The 10,242-nt window shown below is 38.8% G+C and overlaps 1 protein-coding gene across 1 annotated transcript; it reads right to left on the reverse strand.

Annotated features, from left to right (window-relative positions):
- Window positions 1-6,172: 6,172 nt before the first annotated feature.
- Window positions 6,173-9,508, reverse strand: mlnr (motilin receptor). The gene is made up of 2 exons (XM_041995139.1): window positions 8,725-9,508; window positions 6,173-6,480 (listed from the first exon to the last, which is right to left on the reverse strand). The coding sequence occupies exons 1-2, from the start codon at window positions 9,506-9,508 to the stop codon at window positions 6,173-6,175; spliced, it is 1,092 nt and encodes a 363-aa protein (XP_041851073.1).
- Window positions 9,509-10,242: the final 734 nt, after the last annotated feature.

A 10,242-nucleotide genomic window follows, 5' to 3' on the forward strand; every position in this document is an offset into this window, starting at 1 on the left:
TTTTACGCACATATGACTCCCAAGTAGCAACAAGGCAGTGTGTGTGTCATTAAGCTGTGTGTGCACATGAAACTTGGAAACTGGGCTGAGTTTCTTCCCCTCCAACTATACTTCTTGTTGAAGTTGATGTATTAAATCCTTCATTCTCTTTATTAGCTTGTAGCATTAATTTCCTATAATATAAAATACTGTTCTTCCGTATACAGAATAACCTAAACTTGATATAACACTAACATTTGGCATATTTGGGGAAAAAATGTAATTGTGTCCTAACAGAAAAACACGAGGCAGCCTGAAAAATCGGTTTTCTCTGACTCCACCTAGTGTTAACATTTGATCACTCCCGGGGTGTAAAGCATTTTGTCAACAGTTTCCTTCTGCCTAGATCCACCGTTCATTCATGGATTAAAGAAAAAGAAAATCTTCCCACCAATCTAGCCGGGTACTTTGCCACCATGCAGCTTGCATGCTATTTATTTGATTGTTTTTTCAGTTCAGTTTGTGTTTAATTAGATTTTTGGTCAAACAGAATCATTTCATCTACTTGGTTAGGTTTAGGAAAATATTGTAGCTTCTGGTTTATGTTATCATCATTAAGTAGCCTGTTATCATTAAGGGGTCAGGTTAAAACAAAAGTCAAATTCTCAGGATAACAACATAAATGAACTTATTATCGTGCAAAAACAAGCTTGGTTTTCTTGAGATAACAGAATAATTGACTTGTGATCTCAAGATAACTATTGAAATAAATAATTGCTGGCATGGTCACTCTCAGCTTCATTTGTCCTCTCAGTGAAATGATCAAGTCGTTTGTTCATATTCTTAAAGGTGCAGCATGTTAACACAATCAAAGGTCAACGACCGAAATATGAAATATATAATTAAAAAATGTGTTTCTGTTGGTATCTAATCACTTTACAAAAATAACTGTTCAGAATAATCGTTCAGAATGAGCCATTTATATCTACTTGCCATGGGATACATGGGAGATACCATAGTTGTGACATCATTTTTATTATGGTGTCTCTGAACGGACAAACAACTCTGTGTATGAAATGAGAAACATCTGATCTTTAAAACTGCAGCACCTGTGTCCTGTCAAAACATGCTATCTTATCGAAACGCGCTACCACAGGCTGAAATTATAGGCTTATCTGTGGATCTGTGCTGCCCTATCAGAACAGAAAACCATGAGTATTTTTCATACAATTCAGTTTTGTCACAGTTTCAAAACTACTTTGTCAGTTAGTTTAAAGATCACATATTTGTGGATTAATGATCTTTAAACTAACTAAAGTACCCTTTAGGAACGACCTTAAGAAATAACATCACGGTTGTTCAAAAATTAAACTTTGAATAAATTAATGTAGCTAGGATGATTCAACAGTTTAAATGACCCCCATTAAAGTATGCTGCTTTATATCATATATTTATGCAGGTAGGACATCTAGACAGTATAAATTACACCATCAAAGTATGCTACCTTTTGTATTAACGGAGGAAGGATGACTCTACAGTATAAATTACCTCTTCAAACCATATATATTAATGCAGGTTGGAGGATTTGGCAGTAGATGGTTTAAATGATCCCATCAAAGTATGCTACCTTGTGGAGCATATTATGCAGGTAGGATGATTCCACAGTGTAGATTAATGAATGTAGATATTCACATATAATAATGAAACACTCAAACTAGTTTAACAAATTTATAATATACAATTTCTATGAACAAGCATATAAATAAAAATTAAGTTTGGTTCACAAAGCAAAAGTTCCACAACACGGAAAAGCTGTGATGCCTCAAAAGTATAAAATGATGCTATATATACACCATAAAAAAGTGCAATCTTACACAGTAGCCTATATTTGTGCATGCAAGATGCCACAACAGTTACTCAGTCCTAGTATAAAGATATGCTTCAGTATAAATTGATGAAGGTTTATATTCTTGGGCTTTTATAATAATGAAAAACTCAGAATACTTTTAATATATATATGCCTACAGTTTCTATGAAAATACCTAAAATACATATGGAATACATATGAAATGAAAGTTATTAGTTTATTTCATGAGGTACAGCTGACAAAAGCCTCACAACACTGAGGTACAGCTGTTAGACACAGACTTGAGGGCAACATGGATTTATGGGAGTGTCCTTACTACAAACAGAAATGACGTTTTCATGCTATACGCATGTGCAGAAGGTATAGGTAGCATGTCTTGATGGGCAGGATGAAATGTTAAAAACAAAACAACTCCAGACCTCTTGAGCCAGTATTCAGCAGGTTTTCAATACGTCCATGCTGCAACACTCCTGACTCATAAATGGGTTGTTAAGAGGCTGGCACAGACCTTGACATTAAGCTGGTGGAGAACTATTTCATTTGAACCAGGTGTGTTGCAGGGGATGTGCCCCCCTAGCAACAGATAATTTGTCATCCAACTTGCATCCTATCTACTGTAAGCTCTTTCCAGTCAGTTAAAGACACTCTTATCTTGACTTTTGTCTTATCTCTTGCTCTGTTCTTTCTTTATTTCTTTTTCTCTACTTAGAATAATGTCCTTTTACATTTCTTTGCTGAATCAGCCACAGTACTGTTGATATCTGCTTGCTAGTGTGGCGTGCAAGTGAAACTCAGCTGCAACATTTCGGAAAAGAAAGTTGTGAAGTGCGGCTTCTCAGTCCCGGGACTCTGCTGGGCAGCAAAAGCTCCAGAAATGTGCATAATAAAAGTCAGGAACACAAAGTTTTAAGGTTGGAAATTTACATAGTGCATCTTAAAAAGGAAAATAGAAGACGACAGTACACATGAACACAATTTTGAAGTAATTACCTGTAGTGCTTGTAACTGAGGCCACTGGATCCACTCACAACATGTACAGTATATGTCTGGAAGAATTTTGGCCCTTGACAGCCACTGTTCATTCACAACCGTGCTTGGCAATTGAAGTCATTGCTATACCAATCTTTACCACTAGGTGTCAGTAACTGTCACACACTGTACCCCATGAAAACATTCGGTTGCCTGCAAGCAATAGAAAATAAGAAAATGCCACAAAATCCTCCAGTGAAAGATGGAGGACTGTTAATGTGTTTGTGATGTGTTCAAGTGCAACATGAGACAACAGGTTTTTCAGTTCTGAGATACATTCAGTTAACAAAACAGCAAAACTTTACCAAAGCACCTATGACATGTCCTTTTTGGGTTCAGGCAATAATATAAATAGTTTGGGACTAGAAAATGTTCCTAATCAGGGTTAAAACACTTTCTCTTTTGACATCATACTCATGGCAGCTATTTCTACAACTGGCATGCGTTGACTACTTGAAGTCACATATTCTCCAGTAGTCATGGCTGTTTAGACCTGCATGAACAAATAATGAGAATTTTGAACTTGGGCAGAGGGTAGTTTCCTTTTACAATAAGTTCTCATGTTGGGTTGGAAAGTGACACCAACCGTACCTCTTACGTGATTTTATACCTGATTATTTTTTCTCAAAAGTAAGATGTGATCTAGTTTGACAGATTTGACAATGACAGATTTAAAGAGTTTAGTTTGTCTGTCAGCTGACCCAATCTTAAACACTTACATTTTCATGAAAAAGTACTCCCAACATTACAGAGTGGATAAAAACAAGACCTGTAAATTGCAGGAATCTCCCATAACATGGAGATAGACAGAGTACTGGCTCGTCTCTGAGCAGCAATGCCCATTAAACACTGAGAGCAGGCTACTAAAAGCTTTCTATAATGAGGTGATAAGTGATTCATACATTAAGTTTATCATTGTTACCATCCCCCCATTAAAGTGCTACTGTGCCTGGGGATTTTTTTTATAAGCCAATGGCTTGTTTGTCATCTCTATGTTACCCAGTTGTGCAACAAGCCCACAGAGCCTGCTCTGGAACATGTCTGCCTCTTCAGACTAAAAAAGATGAACAGGTGAGTTACACAAACCATGTCAGGCTTTTATGTTCACACAAGATAAATTACTTCACACCTCCAAAAAGCGTCATTCGAAATCCCCTTGGCTCTCAATTACTGCAGTCTTCATGGTGAACAGTTGTAGTTTGAGATGACTGACCTCACAGTCATTTCAGGGTGGGAAAAGCTTCCAGTTTGGGGAGGGGAACAAAGCGAAGGAGATGGCACTGCAACGGCAAAAACGTCACAAGGATAGGAGTACTCCTTTGAGCTTTAAAGAGTGAGTTGTTCTAAATAAACTCCGTTTTAGCAGAATTCCCTGTAGCCACACTCAAAACAGCATTAAGAGCTAAACAGGAAGTGATCATTTGCTGTTAATAGTTTGTAGCAATGGGCCTAAAGGAGAGAATGATGAAGGTCTTCTTAAATCTAAAGGAAAAATCAACAAGCTTTTATTCAAAATATGGTAATTATATATGATGGTATTTTATTTTGTATTTGTTTAATCTGTTTGTTTAAATTACTTTCTGATCATTGTTTTACTTAATATATAGCAAAACTACTCTAAACAATAAAAAAACCCTGGTTGTTGGTGCATTGCTGCTACAAACTTTGTCTCCCCCTTGTGGGGGAAAAGATAATCGCACTAAAACGATGACAACAGATTTTATGTACAAATCTTTTAAATTGAAACAATGGCATAAGCTTTGTAAATATTTCAGTAATTGTGCCATTAAATTTTACTCAAAGTTAATGGTTAAAATAAATAATTTTGAGCTTATACTAAAGCCAAAAAGCAATCTGCACAATACATAAGTTTTCTGAGACCGTAAAAGGCATGTACTGAAAAGCAAAGTCACATACAATAAATTGTGTATTTCTGAAGCAAAATTATTTGAGTAAACATTTAAAAAAAAGCCTCAAGGAGCTTTTGAGAGCTCTGGATAAACAGCTTGCAGCAACTTTCTTCATTATCAGCAAGGAAAATAACCATGAGAGGAGCCACACTGCTTGTTGATCTTTCCCCCAGGTGATGGCAGGATGGTCTGTGGGATATGAGCTTTCACAGACTTTTGCAGCTCTTCTGGTGAGGAGATGAATGACTGTGAAAAAAAGTGTCATGTGGATGAGTTAGCCCAGAGCAACTATGTCTCTTTGTGTTTGTGCAAACCAAGGCCTGATGATTCATGGGCAAAATCATGACAGTTCTTTTTAAAGAACATTATGTATGATAGGCAGAACCTGGGAAAAAAGGCTTTATTTTAGATGTTTCAAGGGTTAAAATACATAACTCTGACAACACTTTTCTTGGAGAAGCACATGAGTACAAAAGTGTTTTTCTGATATCTGTTTTACTGAAAAAGAATTGTACAACATATGCAAGTCAAAGCAGTAAAAGTAATAATCGCTGCTTCAGCTGACAACCTAATGTCTTTGTTCTCCTTTGAAAAGCACTTAGAGCAGCCATTACTTTGAATATGGTGATGCAGGGATGCAGGCTGCCCGTGTAAATCTAACTCAGAACCTATTTAATATAATAGCCATATCAGCGACGACACAGCCCCAAAAACCTCCGGGCTCAGGTGGCCTCACACACAAACAACAAATGCCTGTTTTCATTCTAATCTACTTTCATCAAATGTATCTGTTTAAACACACTCACACACACACCAAAATACACACTTACAGATCTGCAGAACTAATGGCCCACTGCTAATAGGTTTACTTGGTTTTTTTTTCTTCTGAATTTAGGAGAACAAACATTATCACAGCAATTGTTCACTGTACATTAAACAAACTCAATCACACACCAGCATGTGGTTGACAACAATCAAAAATTACAAATGAAGTCATTATACATCTTTCATTAACAGAGAGAGATTAGTTATTAATCAGTGCTGCATAACTGTGAACTGAAATTATGCACATAACAAAAAGCTAGATAGCAGGGTGCAATCTGGGGGTGACTACTGCTGCATGAGGTGAATAACACTCAGACGCTGAACACATACGCTCATGACAAAAACTACAATGTGACCTGGCAGATAATCATCATCATGTCTCAGTGATAAGAATATCACAGAGGAGTAATAAATCAGACCTGGCATTGGTGTGCTGTGACACACAGAGCCCCGTTTCCCCTCTTAAAGGTAACTTCCCTAATCTGCACATCCTCACTGTGTTTCCCTTTAAACTTTAAGTAAACCTGCAAACTCCCTCCAGTTCGTACAGCTAAACAAGAGCTCAGACCCCAGTCAGGCTTTCATTCAGGGTGGAGCTGTGATCAATCACACAGAGCTGTCTCTGGCTGCGGTGGGTTTGTCTGGGCCCCTGGTGCAGCAGGAAGAGGCGTTTGGCCGCGGCCCTATACTTCTGTGACATGAGGTTGTAGACAACAGGGTTGATGGAGGCGCTGAGGTAGCAGAGCACCATGGAGGCCATGTTGAAGTTCTGGCTCAGCATGGCCGTTTTATAGTCCTCCACCTGGGCAAAGAGGTTTCTGCCGATGTGGTAGGGCAGCCAGCAGATGATGAAGGCCAACACCACCACCACTGTGAGGGAGAGAAAGTTGGGAGGAATAAATAAGTATTAGCACATTGGGGGTTAGGTTAAGCCCAGTTAAGCCATTTGGCAGGTAAAACAGCTTCCATGGTGCAACAAAACAATAAAATCAACCAAATTACAGCTCAAAATAAAATTAATTATTAAAACTTTTTTCCCCCATTGGTCTGTATTAAATGTAAGTAAGTAAGTAATGACATCTAGTTACTTCCAGGCTTCACCATGAGGTTGCCAAGCAACAACAGAAGTCACTACAAATGGCCATGAAATAGTCACAAAGAACTGACGTTTTTCCATTCACAATTTTGTTTTTAACAAAACCAAATAAGTGATCTATAAAGGCTCTGACCGGCATGCTTTGTTCATTTTATACACAGTCAGCTACATCTACGTTGTTGTTTCAAATTTTGAGAAAAGAAAAAACATATCATTAATATGTGAAACTTACCTGTTTCTTTTCAGCTTGAAGGGTAAAATCATACTGGGCGTGTTTATAACAAGAGCCTGATTAAGAAAATTAATTTTCAAGCTTTTTTTTTTTTAAGTTTCCTGTCACCTTCACATTTATTAATTCCCAGCAGCAATTACTGAAACATCAAATGAGCTTCTCCTGAAGCACACACACATTACACACACCCCACACACAACCGACTAGTTTCCAGATGTGACTGTAGTCTGTAACTGGCTCCAACACTAAAGTCACATAATATAGAAAGGTAGGTATAAGACATTAGAGGACAAATGCAGCAGAAAGGTCCACTGAGCAGAAAACTTGCCTCAAATTCAACAAAAAACAAAAGTAGCGATGTGTGAGGGTCGAGCTAATTATTGAGTCACCAGTATTGATCAAGAAGCCACTACAGATAAAACTATCGTCAGTCTGTAGTAGATGCAGTAATTTCTGTAAGGACAGTAAATGTCAGTCCTGTAATTAACGAAAGGTTTGTCTGCCCTGACTGTGAATTAAAAATAGCAGTAACACAATGATGCCACAGCTGCAACTTGAGTGATTTATGAGAATGTATCAGTAGATAGAAAATGGATCCAGGTCTGCAAGTGAACTGCCATTGAAGCTGATTGATGTCAACCTCTGATGACGATTCAATTCAAGATTCAAGAAATGTGAGTTTGAAGTTTGCATAAGCTCTGCACTGTTTCTGCTCAGTTAATGAACAGCGTTAATATCATAATGAATGCACCATAATTAAACTTTTGGAAAAGATGGACCGGCTTGACCAGTTTTCTAGTGTAAAACATGGTTTCCTTCACAATATAGCAGAGCTGGAAATCAGGCTAATCAGTGCATGCAGTGGCAGGACATGATTAGCTTCAGACAAAGCACGCTAATTAACCAGATCATATCATCAACAGCACGCATGGCACCAGCTTTCTCTTCATAAAAGAGATTGAAACAACTATCAGTCATCATGCTGAAGGAGAGATGAATATTTTCTCTTTTTCTTTGACCCAAAAAAAAGGAAGTTCTAAAAAGGGATAATGCTTCCACAGCCAGCACAGAAAAACAGAAATCTGAGACTCCTTTCTTCAGCACCACCAGAAGGCAAACTGACTGTGCAAACACGTGGATTTCTGGTTTAAGCATTTTTTACCCACAAAAAACAAAAAACAAAAAAGAGTTTAAGATTCAGTCTCTCCTGCATCGGTTTGCTTTAGTTTCTGTGAATGAAAATCAGAAAAAGGCTGTAATTATGAAGTTAAATGTGAAATTTCTGTTGTGTATGGTCCATGGTGAATATTACCTTCGGGGTTGTTTGCAAAGAGCACACATCAAACTTTGAGTCACAGTGCTGGAACTGTTAGGTAACCCAAACAAACCAGACACACTTTTGGGTAGTTTAAAAAAAAAAAAAAAAAAGGAATGTATGAGCAGCTAACTGCTTCTGTTAGTTAAACAATAGTTAATGAGAAACTCTGGAAAATCTTATTAAGTAGTTAATGTTAACAGCTTTTTCATTACTATTTACATAAACATTGGGCTTCAGTTTATCTTCCACCAACTTTACTTAATTGATTCCTTTCTGATTAAATCAGTTCAGTGTTTTGAGTGGGTTAAGTGGAATAAATTACTACTGTGAGTTTTTTTTATTAATTGAACCAAAAGGGGTTATAGTATGAAGAGCTTAATGTTTTGTGTGTTTGGTTTGTTCTTCATCCTTGACTTTACCGCTCATAAACATTAGTTTAGGTGAAATGATGTCTCAGTGACAACTCACCCAGGATCTTGACTGTTTGTCTGTGTGACCTCTCTCTGGCCAATGCACAGGGGCCCTGCAGGTCATTTCTGCTTTTCCACAACTTGCAACCAGTGGAGCCATAAAGGAAGACAAGGCAGAGCATTGGGCAAAAGAAATAGGTGGTAGACACCCAGAGCATGATGTGCAGCTGACCGGAGCTGATGGCATAGCTGGTGTGCTTGCATTGCCCTGTGTTGTAGTCAGGACGCGTGTCATTGTCATACTCCACCCCTACCAGAAAGAGCGTTGGAGCTGCAGAAACCAAGGCAAAGCCCCACAGGGCGATGATGATGTACTGGACCCTGCGTCTGGTTACCACCACCTTGCTCCTGAGGGGGAAGCTGATAGCTAGGTAACGCTCAATGCTCAGAGCAGTGATGTGAAGGATGGTGGCCGAGGTGCAGCCCTCGAAGATATAGTGATAGAAGCGGCACACTGCCTCCCCAAAAACCCAGGGCACATACTTCCACAACCGGTACAGGTCAAAGGGCAAGCAGAGGAAGATGATGAGGTCAGACACCGCCATGCTGGACAAGTAGAGGTTAGTGGTGGTCTTCATGTCCTTGAAATGTTGGATGATGAGGATGGTCATGGTATTGCCTGTCACCCCAATGACAAAGATGAGGATACAGATGACTGTGACAGGGATGAGGGTGAAGGTGGGGAACAGGGAGCCCTCGAAATCGTGGTCGTCTTTGTTGTACTGGTCCATGGCCTCTGCTCCACCAGCATGAAGGTCCACCTGGGGTCTGGCCCAGGGCATACCAATTTCACTGAATTCTGGTACGGTGAAGTTGGAAATGTGGACTCAGTCAATAGCTGTTGGAAGAGAAATATTTGATATTAAAGGACTACACCTGTGTTGTAATCGCCTAAACATTTTATATATACTGCTGTCTGATGATTATCAGAGAGCTGGCAGGATGACATAATGCACTCTGTTCTTGCGCAACTTTAGTCTGCCATATGCTCACATTGTACAGATGTTAGGTAAACCAGGTATGCTTTAAAATACATTTGAAAAAATTTGTTTTAAGTTTTTTTTAAAGTTCCAATAGTATAAAATGCTGCAGTAATTGTGATAAAACAGTAAAACCACTTGTAAAACAACATAAGCTTCAAATCTAAAAGCAGAAAACTGGTATAAAAGAAATTTTTGATGGTGACTTTACCTGTTAAATTAAGCTGAGTCTTCAACCGTTTGACTTTTCAGTCCCTGTCGAGTTACTGTGTGCAGATGGAGAGCAACAACACCAGCAGGGGAACTGCATGAAGTGGCAGAGCCTGTCCTGATGCTAATGACCAGTTGAGCTGTATTATAAGATGAAGAAAGGAGCACCTCCTCCACAGCACCCTGAGGAGCTAGGGAACATCAGTGGGGGGTTGCCTGCTGCGTGTGTGCCCAAGTAATCAAATGATGGCAAGACAGATCATGGTAAACGGTAAAGAATGGAGGGAACAGAATTTAAAGCAACCTCCCAGCCAGAGGTGCTCTGC

Source organism: Melanotaenia boesemani, chromosome 9 (assembly GCF_017639745.1).
Source record: "Melanotaenia boesemani isolate fMelBoe1 chromosome 9, fMelBoe1.pri, whole genome shotgun sequence".
NCBI classification, from domain to species: Eukaryota; Metazoa; Chordata; class Actinopteri; order Atheriniformes; family Melanotaeniidae; genus Melanotaenia; species Melanotaenia boesemani.